The sequence below is a fragment of the Rhineura floridana genome, chromosome 21 (assembly GCF_030035675.1).
Source record: "Rhineura floridana isolate rRhiFlo1 chromosome 21, rRhiFlo1.hap2, whole genome shotgun sequence".
Lineage (NCBI taxonomy): Eukaryota > Metazoa > Chordata > Lepidosauria > Squamata > Rhineuridae > Rhineura > Rhineura floridana.
The window spans coordinates 19188691-19207196 of record NC_084500.1 but is presented as its reverse complement, the minus strand read 5'-3'; the positions used below and the strand labels follow the sequence as shown (position 1 = coordinate 19207196).

The window sequence follows — 18506 nt, the reverse complement described above, 5'->3', positions numbered from 1 at the left end:
TGACTTTTGAGTACAAGAGGAAGGAATTGTGGACGCCAGGAAGGCCTCTGGTGGGCATACTCGGGTGGTTCATCCAGAAGGCCTCAGATTTAACCTCCAGTTTAAAAGGGGATGAATTCGTGAGACCGGGAAAGGCAGTGCCTCAAACCTGAGATGGGGGCTGCCAGTCTAGGTTAGGTGGACTAGGGATGGGATCTGTTGGCCGGTGCTGGTTTGAAAGCATTCCATCGACCTAACAGCCCGGTATCAATTTGACTTCATTCTTTGTCCACTTGTCAATTATGACTTATGGCGACCCTATGAATCTTTCCAGATATATCCACAGGGTTTTCATGGTAAGAGGTATTCAGAGGTGGTTTACCATTGCCTTTTACTAATCCGGGGTTTTTCCCCCCTTGCAAAAGATATTGACATTAATTGCGATATTTTGAAATGAGGTATCGATAATTTTAAAGGAAATATCCATGTTTTGAAAGGAAATATTGATCAAATGATTGTTCTTAGTATGGTATTGTAGAGGTGGAATTTTAAAAAAAACAGTTTTTGCAAACAGCCACGGGAAATTGCTACATAAAAATACGATCCACAACGATAAATAAGCGGATTAAATGAAAATTTGGTACCAAGGGCAGAATTCTAGCACATTCCCGAAGTGAACCAGTGCTCTGATTCCGTACGACACAGCTCCTTAGGGTTCAAGGCCAGGCTTCCCTAACCACGTGCCTTCCAGATGATTTGGACTCTAACAGTCCTGGCCAACATGCACACCTACCTTTAAAAACAACCCTTGAAAACAAAACATCTTTAAAAGGATCTTAAAATTGAGAGAGGTATATGAGTGCGGTGCAGAAACTAACCTACTATGCAAAGGTCAAATTAACATTCATTGCCCCGCCTACTTGTGCTGCTGGCCCTGCCCACCCTGGCATGTGGCCCCCCAGAAGGGCGTGTGGCCCTCGGGCACAACAAACGTTTCCCTTTTGTTATGTTCCAGCAAAGTCCAGTTTCTCAGCCAGAGCTGCGTCCTTGCTGGTGCTCCGTTCTCCCCCCTTCCCACACTCGTGAGCCAGCAGCCGCCTGCTGCCATGTCAGGGTCCAGCGGCGGTGCTAAAAATACCCACAAAGCTTGAAGGCAAACAGTGGCACAACAGGAGATGTGGAGAAACTAGCAACGCGGAGCCAAGAGAAGTCTGGATTCGCAATTGTAATGGCCAAAAAAATGCTCAGGGGGCCACAGAAGGAGAGCAGAAGCCAAACAAGAAAAGCAGAATGTACAGCTGCAAGCGAACTCGGATGGCTTTCAAGGAGCGTGAGACCCATTTATGGAAAATGAGGCTGACAGCTACTAGCTACGATGGCTATATTTTACCTTCACTGGATGCCACCAAAGCCCAGTCGCTGGTCAGGTCCTGCTTGTGGGCTTCCTGTTTGGGGCACCTGGCTGGCTACTGCAAGACACAGGAGGCTGGCCTAGATGGGACCCCTTTTGGCCTGATCCAGCTGAAGGGCTCTTACACTCTTCCAGAGGTCTGCAAGCCCAGCTGGCCAGCACCCTGGTAAGGAGTACGGAGTTCGCTGCAGTGGGAAATTCCTAGCAGTACCAAGTTGGCTTGATCATGACTAAGAGAGGCACATTGGGGGTGGGTAAGATGGAGAGGAACTGAAGGGGGGGTGCAGTCCCAATCAGAGCAAAACGTAAAGAGAGAGTGCCTTAAAACCACAGGCTGCAACGTCAACATAGCGAAGGGAGGCAATGGGATGAGTTTTTTAAAAAAAACACCTCCACAAAATTAAGCAAACTAATGCCTGAGGATGGATTTTCTTAAAAACTTTGCTATCTCTGCTCGGTGCTTATGTCAAAGGAAAAAGTGGGGGCTGCTCATGAACTGTTAAAAGCACCCCTGCCACGCGGTCGTGAGGAGAGGCAAGAAAAGGAGGTGGCAATGCAGCCTCAGGTCGCTCCCACCACTGCGAGCCAGAGAGGTCCAAAGGGATGACCCAAACTTTGCACACCGCCACGGTTGGTTATGTGGTGGTGGACCTGTGACACCTCCCCCAAGAGGCTGTTGGACCACAATTCTCATCAGTCCTGACTGTTGGGCCTGATGGGAAAGGCGTCCAATAATACCTGAACGATTACAGGTTCCTCATCCCTAGTGTAGGCCAGGCTTTGCCAACCTGATGCCCTCCAGATGTTGTGGACTACAACTCCCATCAGCCCCAGCCAGTGCAGGCATATGATGGCAGGGCTGATGGAAGCCATAGTCCAAAACATCTGGATGGCAGCCTGCTGACAAGGGCTGTCACAGACAATACTGAGCTAGGAAGACTAATGGTCTGACTACGTATAAGGCAGCTACCCACATACCTATTCCCCTGTTGTTTGTCTCCAGAGTCTGGTGTTGAGAGGTTTTACTGCTCCTGTCCATGGAAGCTCTATTAGCACTGGAGTTAAATGCTTGGCAGAAGCTGAACTGTAACAGGATCCCTGATGAAGAAGCACACTTTGCCCTGGATATAATCGCACAGAGACTCTGGCTTTAGGAAAACAAGGAAGCTTGCATTTATTGTAAAAAGGTAGAGGTGTCCCCGCACTTGTAGTGCGAGTCATTTCCGACTCTTAGGGTGACCTCTTGCGACGTTTACTAGGCAGACCGTATATATGGGGTGGGATTGCCAGTCCCTTCCCCGGCCTTTCTTTACCCCCCAGCGTATGCCGGGTACTCATTTTACCGACCACGGATGGATGGAAGGCTGAGTGGACCTCGACCCCTTTTACCGGAGATTCAACTTCCTCCTTCGGTTACCACTCTGCGCCACGGAACTACTTATTGGATGCAGGAAAAATCCCAGTTCTAGCTAGCTAAGGTTGGAGATGCAAACAGCCCTGCTTGCTCTTTCATCTCTGCAGGAGAGAGAGAGAAAGGAAAGATGTCTCCCCTCCCAAGATAGGAGAGAGAAAAGGGGAGGAGTCAGGAAATGAGGTCAGCAACCCCTAAGTATCAATCGAGCACCTGAAGGAAGGTCAGCACAGGTTAGGTCAGAAAGACAGTCTAGGAAGCGTGGAGGTTCCCCTCTCTATCTGCTTTAACCCCATACAAACCTACAAGCGAGTTGAGTTGCATCCCATTCCCAACACTTATAATAATAATAATAATAAACTTTATTTCTACCCCGCCCTTTTTCCAATAGGACTCAGAGCAGCTTACAACTAAAAACAACACCATTAAAACATACAGAGTATATTATTAAAAAAGAATTAAACTATGAGAAAAATTAAAACCATAAACTATAGGTTAAAAACAGCGGACAATTTAAAATAATAAAATCATATAATGTAATCACCAAACCTATGACACTTAATCCTGGTCGTTCTCTGTCCCAAATGCCCGTTGAAATAAAACAGTCTTTACTTATCACCGGAAAGACGGCAAGGAGGGAGCTGATCGCACCTCACTCGGGAGTTCCACAGCCTAGGGGCGGCCACCGAAAAGGCCCTATCTCATGTCCGCGTCATATGTGCTTGCGAAGGTGTGGGGAGCACAAGAAGGGCCTCACCTGAAGATCTCAAATCCCGGACAGGTTCATGTAGGCAGATACGATCTGTCAGATAGTCTGGACCTGAGCCGTATAGGGCTTTGTAGGTCAAAACCAGCACTTCCAACAAACTCTATCGGTGGAACCTGCCATCCTGCCTGTTAAACAGCTCCATATCACTTTATTATCATTATTTTATTTTAATTTATTTCCCATTCCTCACCATAAGATCCCTGGAGGAATTGCAACAACTTTAAAATGCAGTATTAAAATCATTATTTAAACGTTGTGGTTGTATTTCTGCTGCTGTTAAAGATTTTTTTAAAAAGAGAAACTGTTTACAACAAATTTATAGTCAATATCTCCACAGCCAGTTTGTATCTCCAAACTGGTATAAAGAAACCTGGATTATTGCACTTTTTGGCAAAACTTGCTTGTTTTTATTATGGGCACAAAGTCGGAGAGGGGAGAGAGTGACCACGTCAAGAAGCAATCATGTTGGGGCAGGGATTGAATTTTTATTCATTTTGCATTAGAATGCCAATTGGAATGACAATATTCAGCCACATACTTTGTTTTCACTCGGGTGACCTTTTGCACTGCAGATCTGCTTTCATTGCCCCTCTTATTTCTGATGCTTGGACTGCACACTGTTGTTTGGAAAATGGACTGCCTTCAAGTCGATCCTGACTTATGGCGACCCTATAAATAGGGTTTTCATGGTAAGCAGTATTCAGAGGGGGTTTACCACTGCCTCCCTCTGAGGCTAGTCCTCCCCAGCCGGCTAGGGCCTGCTCAGCTTGCCACCGCAGCACAAGCCAGCCCCTTCCTTGTCTGCCACTGCCAGCTGTGGGACAACTGGGCTCCTTGGGACTATGCAGCTTGCCCACAGCTGCACAGGTGGCAGGGCACATAACCCCTGAGCCACTCCCTGTGGGGGTGATCTTTAGTTGGCCCTTGACACCCAGGAGGCATGAGTGGGGATTTGAACTCACAGGCTCTGGACTCCCAGCCAGGCTCTCCTCCCCACTGTTTAGGAAGCCAAAAAAGGCACCAGCCATGCATAAGAAGGATCAGCAAGGTCAAGGGGACCCCTCCAAGGTACTCAAAAGTACCAAAAAAACCCCACTTTTTGGGGGGGGGAATCTAAGAGGGGAAACCCTCCAAAACAGCTCAGTGATGACTGAGTATGGTCAGTAACCATGGAGGGGCCGTATCTCAAAGTCAGAGCACCTGCTTTGCTTACAGAAGCCTCAAGTTCAATCCTCCACAGCACCTGGGAGAGACTCCTGCCTGAAACTCGCATAAGGCAGCTTCCCATGTCTGCATGGCATGCTGGCTAACTTTAGGAAGGTGGGGGGGGACCCAGGAATGTTGGAAGGTGGGGGTGCAATGGGGGGTCCCAGAGGAGGTCTCCAAGTTGCAATGTTTCATTTGTTTGCTTGCTTTTCAGGAAGGACATAACCGTATGTCTGAGTCCTAGTGTCCCACTTCCAGCATCAGCCAAGGGGTTGCCTCTGGGAAGCAGGTCACAAAGAGCCAGGACGGAGAACAAAAAGGAATAGTCAAGAAATCAGAAGAAGGCTAGGACTGGGGAGGGCAGCTATGAGAGAACTAGAAAAGGTCCCCAAATGCAAAGGTGTGTCACTGGACACTAAAGTCAGGATCATTCAGACCATGGTATTCCCGATCTCTATGTATGGATGTGAAAGTTGGACAGTGAAAAAGGCGAATAAGAGAAAAATCAACTCATTTGAAATGTGGTGCTGGAGGAGAGCTTTGCCGATACCATGGACAGCGAAAAAGATAAATAATTGGGTGTTAGAACAAATTAAACCAGAACTGTCACTAGAAGCTAGAATGATGAAACTGAGGTTATCATACTTTGGACACATGATGAGAAGACCTGATTCACTAGAAAAGACAATAATGCTGGGGAAAACAGCAGGGAGTAGAAAAAGAGGAAGGCCAAACAAGAGACGGATTGATTCCATCAAGGAAGCCACAGACCTGAACTGACAAGATCTGAACGGGGTGGTTCATGACAGATGCTCTTGGAGGTCACTGATTCATAGGGTCGCCATAAGTTGTGATCGACTTGAAGGCACATAACAACAACAAATTCGCATGGCATGCAGTTAAAACGATGGGATCTGCTCCCATAAGATGCCACAAGTCTTGATGGCCACCAACTTGGATGGCTTAAAAAGAGGATTAGACAAATTCAGTGGGGATAATTAGGCTTTCAATGGCCACTGGCTACAACGGCTATGCTCTGCCTCCAGAATCGGAGGTGGCATGCTTCCAAGCACTAGTTGCTGGAAACTGCAGGAGGGGAGAGTGCTCTCGCACTCAGGTCTGGCTTGCGGGCTTCCTGTTGAGCCATTTGGTTGGCCACTGTGAGGAGGCTGGACTGGAGAGCTCTACTTTTGTTCTTATGTGAAGAGGGAGGGCTGCTGGTTGAACTTAGCATCTGATACTCAAAGGTAGACTCCCTCTGCACATGGAGTCTCCATTTAGCTATTCTGACCAAGACACAATAAATCTATCCATCCTGAATGTGTCTGATACTTTTTTTAAAAAACGGAGGTCACTGATTCATAGGGTCGCCATAAGTCATAATCAACTTGAAGGGGCATAACAACAACAAAGGGGCTATCACCACACCTTATGGCAGCGAGTTCCACCAGTTCATGACAAGGTGTGCGATAAAATGCTTCTCCATCTCTGCCCATTGTTTTCCTCAGGTGACCTCAAAGTCCGGTACGAGAGCAGGAGGCAAATTGCTCGCCACCCAACTCACACACCCTCCTCTGCTGTTGTCTCTGATAAACATGTTTTCCATAGTTGCGTGTGGGCTTTGTAGCACTTCAACAGACACGCGCGCACGCACACTTCCTTGTGTGTAGTTAATGGCAGCAGGATGAAAGGAATGAGTTCACCTGCCAGACAAATGAGGCCTCCCTCGTGGCACCTTTGTCCCTCTTAAAAGCCATCGTCTGTCTCCAGCTCTGGAACGGAGACAGGCGGCAGAGAGGGAGGGAAGGGATTCTGAATCAGGCAGAGCTCTCCATCACTGCCACCTCACCTGCCAGTCAAGATCTGGGTCAGTTGAATCTCTCTCTCCCACCCCGACAAAAAGACCAGCATTAAAAAGGTGCAAGCCGGAAAGCTGGGGCATGGGGGCAAAGAGGACTCTGACCCACCAACCTCACTCTGCCCTCAGCCAGCCTGCCACTGCCTGCCTTCCTGCTTTCATAGCCAGTCCAAAGGGTGGCACGGCCTGCCACCTTCCTCCTCCGCCTCCAGGATGCCCCTTGTAGGGAGGAGAAGGATGGGGGCAAAACGAGAACGAGTTGGCTCCGCCTGTCATTGCTCTGGCACCACCTACGGTCGGACCTCCCTGCCTTCCACCCTCCCAGTCCCAAAATGGGCACCAGCCACTACTGGGAGCAGGTATTACCTTTCAAGCCCGAAATGGCCTGGATGCCTGAAGGCCCAGCATCTCCCGAAGGGGCCTGTCTGTTCTTTAAGATCAGCAGGGAACGCCGTGCATGTCTGAAGACTCAGATGAAAACTTGGGTTAGGCTCCTGCTTTAAAATGCTTCCTTGATTTTGTTTGTTTGTTTAGACAAGCCTAGCCAGATGTGTAATTGTGCTACTTAAAAAAACACCAGCTGATTTTATCTATATTTTGATCACTTTATTATGTCAACTGTTTTTAAAGTTGTAATGACTGTTTTGTACTATTTCATGTAAGCCACTGAGAGGTGGTTTTTTAAAATTATTATTGAGCAGGCTTTAAATCTTGCTAATAAATAAACATTATGCAGAGGACCCGGCCCTGCTGCCAGAAGCCAAAGGCCACCCCAAAAATGAGTTCCCCTTTAACCAACCAACCGGGGCTTCCAGGGCGGTGGGGCCTACCATAGCCTAGGTCTGATCAGCCTACTTAAGGCTTTCAGTGGGGTCCAGCTCCTTGCAGAGACCTCTCTGGCTGCTGCTTTAGGAAAGGCCCTGTGGAGCTGTTCAAGGTCCTGAATGCTCTCTGCTGGATTCCCAAACTGCGGCTCAGGCTTGTGACTGGACACTCCAGGGAGGCACACCTCACCGGGACATGGGAGATGGTCTTCCCTGTAGCTGCACCTAAGCTGTGGAACTCCCTGCCTCAGGAGTTCCATCTAGCCACCTCTTACCTGGCCTCCGATCTTCCCCAACATCACACACTCTGGTATGTTCTTCTCACTCATGAATGCATTTGTGTGAATCTTTCCCCCTACGAAATGCAAATTGTTATTCTTTGCAGCTGGAGAGTTGCATCTCAAAACTGCATAAACTGGAAGGCTGCCTGTGTTTCAGTTTCTGTGAATTAGCTGGGTTTGTGTGAGAATGCAAACGGGACCAATTTCTCCCCCAGCTCGCTTCCATCCTGCCCTCACCCACATTTTGCTGTTGGCCCACCCACCCCCACACTCTCACCCCCACCCCACCCCTTCTGATGCTAGCCTGTAGGGCTTGCCCAATACATTTTGCTTCCCCCACAGCACAAGAGGCAGAATAATGGGGGGGGCTTCAGAGGGGCCATGTGGCCACACAGATAAATGGCTGGTGGGGGGAGTCAGGAGGAAGATGCCGGGCAGGGGGAGCTGGTGCCCACAGAAACTGGTGGAGGGGAAGGCAGGGAGCCGAACAGTAGGTGGCGCCAGAGCCAATGACAGGCAGAGCCAACCAATCCTAGTTTGGTCCAAATCCTCCTCCCTGCTGAGTTGTACAAGGGGCAACCCTGAGATTGAAGAGGAAGCTGTGGACAGGCAGGGCCACCTTCTGGGCTGCTTGTAAGTAAGGAGGCAGCCAAATGGAACCTGGCTGAGGACAACCTGCTGGGGGGCAGTGCCCCATTTGCCCTCATGGACTGGCCTCCACTGAGCAGGGGAGCTGCTCTTGCTTCCTGGCCCCAGCATCTTGCCTCCCTCTGCCTAACGACAGGGCCGGGATCCAACCTGAAAAAGGAAGCAATTGCCCCCATCAAGAATTCTGCACAGGTCTAGGCTGTTCCATCACTGTGGCATCTCCCCCCCACACACACTTCTTACTCCCCCGCTGGCATTTAAAAACTGTGCGTGCTGAGCAAAGCAAATTGGAATTTTGCTCAAAGATGAATCTCTTTTCTCCACGCACCTTGGTATTTTGAAGGTATGGAAGTCATCCCTCTCTCTTTTTTTTAAGCAAAGGAGAGAAGAAACTTGCAGCTCCATTTTAAAACACACACACTCCAGGCCCTCTTTCACTGTTCAATTAGGCTTCTGAAGCAATTTCCCTTGCATTTGGGAGCGATTAAGACCGTGATGTGTAAACACAGAGCCCATTGTTCTCGACAACGCCCACCTCCCCACAATTAAACAGAAGCATTAAAAGAGAGGGGGAGAGCGAGCGAGCAGACAATTAAAACCCAAGTTGCACAATTTACTATCTACCTCTCGGAGCTGGAGGGAGCGTGGGTTCCTGCTGTCGGCACAGAAATGCTTCAAGCAGCATTTCCAAATGGCTGGCAAAAACCGCAGCCCCGAAACGGGCAGAGGGAGACCCGTCTGCAGGACTGGCCTGGCCAGGATGGAAAGTGTGGGTGGGCTAGGCTGTGCTCTTAAGGCAAGGGTGGGGAGCCTATATCAGTCCGAGGGCCGCATTTCCTTGTGAGCAACCTTCCGGGGGCCACATCAGTGAAGGCTGGTCTATGGGGGCAAATAGGGTGTTGCCCCAGCCTCCTCAGCCAGTCCCCACTTGCCTGCTTTTTTACTTGCAACTAGCCCAGGGGGTTGCCCTTGAAGACAACTCAGAAACCCCAATGGGTCTGAAATGCAGCAGTCAAATTGTTGGCTGGGGTTCCACTTAGATTTCCTTACAACCCCTGGTTTAAAACAGTTGCATGGGTTGCCAGTTCATTTCGGGGCTCAATTCAGGGTGCTCATGATGGTGTTTAAAGTCCTAAATGACTTAGGCCCCAAATACCTGAGAGACTGCCTCCTTCCCTACAGACCCTCTCGGGTGTTGAGATCAGCAGAGGGGCCCTCTTGGCAGTTTGACTGCCCTCAGAAGCTGGGTGGGTGACGGCCCAAAGGAGGGCATTCTCTGTGGCAGCCCTAAGTCGTTGAACTCCCTCCCCACAGAGGTGTGCCAGGCACCCTCATTGTACAGCTTCTGTCGTGTGCTGAAGATGCACCTTTTCACCGTGTCTGTCTGTCTGTCTGTCTGATTGATATCCTGCCCTTTCTCCAAATAGGAGCCCAGTAAGTTTTTGACACCTGATTTTTAGGACCCACTCTAGTTGCGACTGTAATTTGCTTTAAATGATTTTTAATCATGCATTTATATTGTTGTGACCCGCCCTGGGACCTACTGGTCAAGGGTGGGTAATGCAATTATTATTATTATTATTGTTATTGTTATTGTTTAATATTATAATATCCAGAAGGCTCCATTCTAGACGCACAGAAGTCTGAGGTTTCCACACAAGCCCTTCCCCTCTCCCCATCCAAGCAAGCAAGTGGCATTCTCATAGCTCAAGGACACAGGGCAGCCAGGCAAAACCGACAGAGAAGCATTCTGTGCAGGGCTGGTGAGGGGCATGGCCTTGGGGGCAGCTCAAGGGCCAAGCAGAGAGGCTGCATTCAGCCCCAGGGTCTGAAGGGCAGTGGGCATGACCCAGGAGCAAAACCTACAGGTCTGGATGCCTGAAAGGGAACATTCAGAGGGCACATCTGCATGAGAGTTTCTAAGGGCCGGCCCTACCATTAGGCCGCCCCCCCCCTCCAAGTCTCCTAAGCTAGTCTTCTCAGCACCTCCTAAGCTAGCCTGCTGCCTTCAGGGATGGTGGGGGATATTGTCCCATTGCCAGGCTTGAAAAAAGGTTCGACTGCCCGTCTGGAGGGATTCTGATTGTGGATGCTGGCACACCATCTTGGGCTTCACCTCAGGCGGCCCTGGAACTTGCGTGGTGGAGCAGTGAGCCAAGAGGCTGTGAGTTCAAATCTCCCCCTTGCCACATCAGGCCCTCAGAAGCAAGCTGTCCTCTCTGAGCCTCAAGCCTTCCTCCTCCCTGCTCTGCAATATGGGAGCGATAACATCGATTGATAGCATCGAGGCCATTTGGAAAGTGCTTGATAACGCTCCCTGGGAAATTCACCTGCAGACGTCCTCACTGAAGTGAATTCTGTGGCCAGTCAGTTCTGCCCGTGTGTGTCTCTGTCTGTGTTGACATCCTTCCCCCTCTCTGTCAACCTTAACGGCATCTCTTAATCCAGAATCCAGTTGCAAGAACCCAGGACCTGCCTTTTAATACCTGGAAGGAAGAGAAGGTGGCCCCCGCACCGCTAAGTCAGAGAACCATTGAGCGGCGTTGGAACTGCAATGAGTCAGATGTGCTTTTAAGGGGATTTTAAAATGCAGCTACCCGGAACGGAAACCAGGAAGGCTTCGCACAGGGAAAAGCTGCAAGGCCTGCAAGCAAGGTGGGCCCGCTCCGCTTGCTTCTGGCACAATCTTGTGAATGTCATGGGGACAGAGGAAGCTGGCTTCTACCAAGTCAGAGCAGTGGTCCCTGTAGCTCAGTATTGTCTACACTTACTGGCAGCAGCTCTCCAGGATTTCAGGCAGGGGACATTCCCAGCCCTACCTAGGGATTGAACCCGGGACTCTACAGCTGAGCTATGGTCCTCCTCCCTGCCTTGAGCCAGCCTCTTCCTGGGAGCAGCCCACCTCTTCTTTATTCCTCAAGATGCTTCCAGACAGAGTCCTGGCAGGATTGGGGGCCTGCCTCCACCAGGACTCTCCGAGCAGGGGCATTGCCAGAGACTTCAAAGACTCCAGGTGGAGACTCAGGGCCCACATTTGCTGAATATTTGCATTTGCTCATCATATAGGCCATGCTGCAAATTAAGATGGTGGCCAACCGGGGGGAGGGATGTGTCCTCAGGACGCCTTCCACCAGGCTCTGTAACCCCGTTAGGAAATTAAATCTTTTTTTAAAGTTGTATAACAGGGGGAGAGGAGGTGTAGGAGGTCTGGGGGGGCAGTACAAAGACTTGGGGTTTGGCCCCCTCTAGACCACACCCTAGCAGTGTCCGTGGCTCCAGGGGTTCCTTGCCGTCATGCCAAAAAGGAGAACTCAGCCCAAATCTGCTCACTGGCTGTGACTGACAGGAGGAGAGGGCCATTCTGCTCATACCCTGCCTCCTGGCTTCCCAATGGGGCTGGTGCGGGGAATCTCAGGCGGGTGGGTGGGAAATGTGCCCCTCCAGGCATCTCTGTTTGGCCCGTAGAACTCTCTTCAGGCCACGCCTCTTGCTGGCTCTGCTCTGCACCCTGAACGCTTTTGCCTGGGCAAAGAACGCTTCCTTCTTGCCTGGGGGGAGAATGGAGGCGGTCTGTGTAAAAACCAGCCTGCTGTGCAAACTTTATCTCCATTGCTCTGCCCACTTTCGCCTCTGGCTGCCCTGCCTACCACTGGCATGTGGCCCCCAGAAGGCTGCCCAGAAGGTAATGCGGCCCTCGAGCTGGAAAAGGTTCCTCGCCCCTGCATCGGGGCACCTGCTGGACCAGACAGGCCTTGGGTCTGATCCAGCAGAGCTGCTTTTAAGTTCTGAAGTCACCCGTGATGGCGAGGGATGGAACCTCCAGGTTCAGAAGCAGTCTACCTCTGAATGGCAGCTGCTGGGAGGAAGATGGGTGCCTCTGTGCCACAGTCCCATTCCCCGAGTTCTTTACATCCCCAGCACCACCCTTTACCCCTCAGCACCTGGCCCAGGCAGCAGAGACACCAGCCACGGCTGGACCCAGAGCACAAGGACGTGGCCAGCCTCGCATTTCGCAGCCACGCGGCACGAGGACGCACAGAACCGTCTCGCCTGGAGGCCCGCCATTCACCCGATTATCTGCTTTCCTGCTAATGCACTTTCTCTCCTGCTCATTCCTTGCCTGTAACACTTTGCGCAAAATCTTATTAGTTGCCTTTCCAGTTACACCAGAGAGGAAGCGAGAGTTGAAAGACTCCTTCGCTCCCTCGGATTTTCATTAAGTTTCCTAATAAAGGCAATCATCGTTATTACACTGGCAGCAATGTGAAGGCAGCCAGTGTGCCGGGCGCATGCCAGTGGCAAAGCTGAGCTCAGAAGGCCTGAAGATGGATGAGCCGATTCCTTCCCTCCCCCTCCCCCGCTGTCTGCGGGACCCACGGGGGAGGGGTTGCCTACGCCTTCCTCAAGCTGAACATGTTCCAGGTTCTTTCCGGTTGGATGCTAAAGCTGGGGGAGGGGGAAAATGTCTTTCCACAGGAGCGCAAGGCAAGGTGTGGCAAATTCCAGCTTTTGTTTGTTTAAAATGAAAAAGCAAGTTCCTAGTGCTTATTGATGTGAAGATACATATGCAAAGCATGAGACGAAAGCGTCAGAAGGTGCAGCCAAATAAGATTTCTAGGCATTCCAGGGTGGGCTGCCTGTGCCCTGTGCATTTGAACCCAGGACGCTGCCTCACACCAAATCAGGCCGTGGGTGCATCTAGCTCAATACAGCCTACACTGACTGGCAGCGGCTCTTTGGGGTCTCTCCCAGCCGTGCCTGGCAACCCAGGAAGCTGCTTCATACTGAGTCAGACCATTGGTCCATCCAGCCCTGTATTGTTTACAGGGGATGCCATTGGGGATTGAACCCAGGGCCTTCTGAACATAACCTGCTGGACCAGGCCAGGGTCCCACCTAGTCCAGCCTCCTGTTCTCAGAGTGGCCAACCCGAGGCCCCAATGGGAAGCCCACAAGCAGGCCCTGAGTGCAAAGAGCACTCTCTCCTCCTGCGGTTTCCACAACTGGTATTCAGAGGCACCCAACCTCCAATTATGGGGACAGAGTGCAGCCATCCTGGCTAGTCGCCACGGAGAGCCTTCTCCTCCCTGAATAAGTCTAACCCTCTTTTAAAGCCATGCAAGTTGGTGGCCAGCATGCAAAGCAGGGGCTCTGCCCCTGGGCCAAGGCTCTTCCCTTAAACAGAAGGCAAGGTTCTAGTCCCCCTGGTTCCGAATCAAGGGCCAGTTTAAACAACAACACAGGGAGCTGCCTTATACTGAGTCAGACCATTGGCCAATCCAACTCGTTATTGCCTACCCAGACTGGCAGCGGCTTTTCAGGCATCCAGGCAGGGGGTCTGTACCTGGAGGTACCTGAGACCTTCTGTCTCCAGAGCAGACGCTCTGCCACTGAGCTCTGCTCCTTGCCCGGGCTTTGCCCTATGCCTTTCCCTTGAGGCAAGCAAGATTTGCAAAACTGCCAGATCAGTCGTGCAAATTAAGAGAAACGATGCTCAATTTGCATAGCTTACAGAGGTCACAGAAGCCAGCTTCTCCACGGCGCTGAGCCTGGATTGCTTAGAGGCACTTGTGTGGGTCTGCGTGCGCACGCACTTAAGCGCAGAGCACACACAGACTGGCTGCCCAAACGCAAATCCCAGGATCTAAACCTTGATCCTTGAAGCATCAGCCATTCTCCTGGCTGGCTAGGTTTGGTCTTAAGAGCAGCAATTCTCCACCCAACCCCAGCGAGAGAAACTCAGGAAACAGCCTCTACAGAGTCAGACCCGTTGGTCCATCTAGCTCAGTATTGCCCACACTGACTGGCAGCATCTCTCCAGAGTCTCAGGCAGGAGTATCTCCCAGCCCTACCTGGTGGGGACTGCACCTGTTACCTTCTACGCACAAAAGAGACGCCCTGCAAAAGGAGATAGAAAATGTGGCCCTCTAGATGTTGTATTTCAAGCCCCAGTAACCAGTGTGGCCAACGGTCTGGGATGGTGGGAGTTAAGAGCTCGGCAACTTCTGCAAGGCCCCTGGTTTCCCAGCCCTGTTCTATGGAGCAGCATTCTGTCCTAGGGATGGAAGGATTTCCCTCAATTTCTCAAGTCCTCCATATTACTACAGAAAGTTACGGGTGGGGTTGTTTGCTTTTCTTTTTTTGTCATGAATTTTTTTCAGCACTTTAATGTGAATTTCTCCCATGTCTTTATTCTGTTTAGAAGAGGCATTCCCCCCTGAGAGTGGGGGATGCCTCTTCTTAGATTGGGGTGGGGGAAACCCCTGGCCTGCCAGATGTAGCTGGACTCCCAGCAGCCAGCCCGGCTAACAGCGATGACGAGAGTTGTACCCAGCAACATCTGGAGAGCCACAGGTTTCCCATTCCCTGATTTACAACCTCCATCTCCCTTACAGGCTTTAGCTATATTATCACGGCAGCCACATCTTTTTTCATAAATCACTTCTCCCTTCCATCCGGCAGCCCTGCCGTCAGAACTGGAAGGGCCTGGCTTCAATTTTCTCCTCTCCTCCTCTTTTCCCTTCCTATAGATATATATTTTTTCTCTTAACGCTTGATCTTATCAGCCTCTTATAAATCAAGAGTGTGGGGCAGCGCGGGGGTGCAGAGAAACTTTATCAGCTCTCGTGGGCCGAGGTATCTCCCTGGCCAGGAGTGGGGAGCCTGGCTGTTTAATTTTCTGCCTTGACTTTTATAAATGTGGCAAAGAGTATCGAGGGGATCTAAATAAATCAAATTGTTTCAGAGAGACCAGGCAGCCGTTCAGCACGGCTCCTTGCAATTCTCCAAAGGTTCACAAAGCCTCTTTTTCTTTCCTTTTTTTAAATATACACAGTTCAGAAGCATAGATAAGGCTCTAGCAGGAGGAACGTGATCTCAGACAATTCTCCCACACAATACATATATACATACACACACACACACACACACACACACACACACAAACTCTCTCTCACTCTCTCTCTCTCACACACAAAGCCCTTGTAGGGCTTCTCTGCAGGCCCCCCAACAAATATCCCACCTGCAGGCAATCTCGCTGCCACCACTGAATTTTATCCCGAGTGGAGAGACGAACATTCCTGTGCAACCTCTTGACTATCTACGGCCCCATCTGGACTAGACATTTGAAGCAGCATCATGCTACTTTACAATCACAGCTTCCTCCAAAGAATCTTGGGAGCTGTAGTTTTTGAAGGGTGCTGAGAGATGTTAGGAGAGCCTCCCCGCAACTCAACTACAATCCCTAGAGTTCCCTGGGAAATGGGATTGACAAACCACTCTGGGAATTTTAGCTCTGGGGGAGGAACAGGGGGTCGCCTGGCTCTTCTCAGTTGCCAGGACTCTTTGGGGGAAGCCACGACCGTTTCAAGTGGTGTAATGTTGCTTTAGATGTACAGCACAGATGGGGCCCTAAATCATGCTCTCCAGCTATAGAGCTACTTGATGACCTAGGGGGAACAAGACTGAGATGTGGAGAAAGGGACTCAGGAACGAGAGGGTTAGCCTTCCCTGCCCTCAGCACATCATGTTCAGGTGAGAGAGCATGTGTGCAAGACAGAATGAATGGTTCCACGCATCACTGGCGTCGCCACTGGCATGTGGCCCCCGACTGCTCACGTACCACCACATGTGGCCCTCAGTGGCAAAAAAAAGTTGCCCGCTCCTGATTTGTGTTCTGCATTTATAGATTGCCTAAGCACACCCTCCAAGGCACTCCAGGCCTTTGAGAATGGGGGGTGAAGTGGGGGGAGGCACAAAAGGCAAAGCCAGCTGTGCTGGTGATCTCTTCAGGGGCCGACAATGTTATTGAGCTCAGCATTGCTTCCACTGGCCAGCAGCAGCAGCAGCTCTCTGGGGTTTCAGCTCTTCTCAGTCCTCCCTGGAGATGTCCCTGGGGACCTTCTGCATGCAAAACAGAGGCTCTACCACTGAGCTACAACTCCTCCCCCCCAAAAAATAAAGCAAGATTCCAGTCCTCATGGTTCTGAATAAAGGGCTGATTTACATCAGAACATAAGGGGCAGCCTTGCACAAAATCAGACCTTTGGCCCATCTAGTTCAGTACCGTCCCACACTGACTGGCAGCGGTTCACCAGGATTTCAGGCAGCCCTACCTGGAGATGCTGTTCGGAATCGATCCCAAGACCTTTTACATGGAAAGCTGGCCCTCTACCACTGAGCTACACCGTTTGCCCCAAGCCACGAAATATTCAACTGTACGTCCCTTAACCCATCCCAGCAACTCTCTCCCTGAGAGGATTTCGGGGGTGTGTGGATCTTGAGCCTGAACACCTCCTCGCTCTCTCTTCCTCTGACACACAAAGAGAAAACAGCACCCCACACCCGGCACGTCAGATGAGCCCCACAAGCTCAGCAAAAGCCTGACGGCCTTTTTCATCTGCTCCCCGGGTCACTTTGATCCCATTCCACTTGGCAACCTTTCATGAACTTTTTAAAAAGTCATGGGAAACAGCAAAGATGACAAAACTCTTGTTCGGGGCGGGGGGGCTCCTGCCACCCTTTTTGAGAAATGCAGGCCACAGCAGAGAGAGACGATGACCTGTCTCCCTCCACAACTAGCTTTGGTTGCCTATTTATTTATTTATTTATTTTATATCCCTCCCTTCCTCCTGGTAGGAGCCCAGGGCAGCAAACAAAAGCACTAAAAACCCTCCAAGACATGATAAAAGCAGAACTTTAAACTATATGAAAACAAAACATCCTTCAAAACATTTTTTAAAGCTTTAAAAACATCTTTTTAAAAATAGTGTTAAAAATGTTAACAACACAAACAGACCAGCCGGCCGCCACGCACGCTTGGCACCCATCATGAAGAGGGGATTCTTTTCTCTCCCCCCCCCAACTCTTTCTTTTTTGTGCTGACACGGCCTGCTTCACTTCTGAACGATAAAAATAGAGGGGGAGAAAATTGCTGAGGAAATTAGTTTAAGGGGGAACCAACCTCCCTGCAGTGCGGTGACATCTGTCCACAAGACTAATTGGGCCGCTGTCCACGGTGCTGAACACACAGGCCTCCTTTCTGCTTTCTGCCTTCACCAACAACTTTCTTCTTTTTTTCTTCTGAAAGGGAAAAGGGTGGATAGAGTAGACATGTGATGGAGTCTGCCTCTCTTTTGAAAATGGATCACAGCCTGGCGCCGACCGGAGTGGAAATCACTGTGCGTGCAGCGCCAGGAACCACAGGGATGGGCACAAGGAAGGGATCCAGAGATGGGGTAATAGTGCGGCGATATATATTTAGGCCCCGGGTTCAGTCCCAAAGGCTCTGGAAGCACCGTGAGAGGAAGGATCATTTCTGTTTGGAATTTGCGCCCCAAAGAGGAAGCAATGGCCAACAGCTTGGATGGCTTTACAAGACAGATCAGTAGTGAAGGCCGTCTATGGCTGGCAGCCACAATGGCTCCGTTCGCCCTCCACTGTCGGAGCAGTATGCCTCTGAATGGCTCTCGCTGGGGATCGCATGTGGGGAGAGGGCTGTAATCGCTCAGGCCCCGCTTGTGGGCTTTTCCCTTTAGGGCCGGCGAGAGGGAACCTTTGGCCCTCTGGATGGCGTTGAACTACAACTGCCTCAAAAGAGTCCCGCATTGCTATTTTTCGTCACTTCCTTCCCAGGCCGGGAGTGGGTAATCTGCACGCCTGCTGCCTTCCTTCGACGGGGCAGCCGTTTCTCAGGCTCCCTCTCTGGAACTGAACCTGCCTCAAAAGGGTCCTGGGTTGTTACTGGCCATGCTTGCTGGGGCTGATGGGAGATGCAGTTCAGCAATATCGAGGGGTTTTCCCCACTCCAGCTTTAGGGAGTCTGGTTGTCCACTATGAGGACAGGATGCTGGACTAGGCGGGGCCCCTGGGACCTGATCTAGGCTAGGCTCTTCTTGTGTGAAGATCATAGAATCGTAGAGCTGGAAGGGGCCTCTGAGGCCATCCAGTCCAACCCCCTGCTCAATGCAGGAATCCAAATTAAAGTATACCTGACAGGTGGCTGTCCAGCTGCCTCTTGGATGCCTCCAGGTTTGGAGAGCCCACCACCTCCCTAGGCCATGGGTTCCCTTATCATACAGCTCTAACAGTTAGGAATTTTTCCCCTGAGATAAGGGAAGGG

At 50.8% G+C, this 18506-nt stretch overlaps 1 protein-coding gene across 1 annotated transcript in view; it reads right to left on the bottom strand.

The window, feature by feature from the left end:
- The window catches only part of SEZ6 (seizure related 6 homolog), a 186891-nt gene that overhangs the window by 163636 nt on the left and 4749 nt on the right, over window positions 1–18506 (bottom strand). The window contains exon 2 of the mRNA XM_061605518.1: window positions 17349–17437. Coding sequence (XP_061461502.1) covers window positions 17349–17437 — 89 coding nt within the window. The remainder of the gene's footprint in view (window positions 1–17348; window positions 17438–18506) is intronic.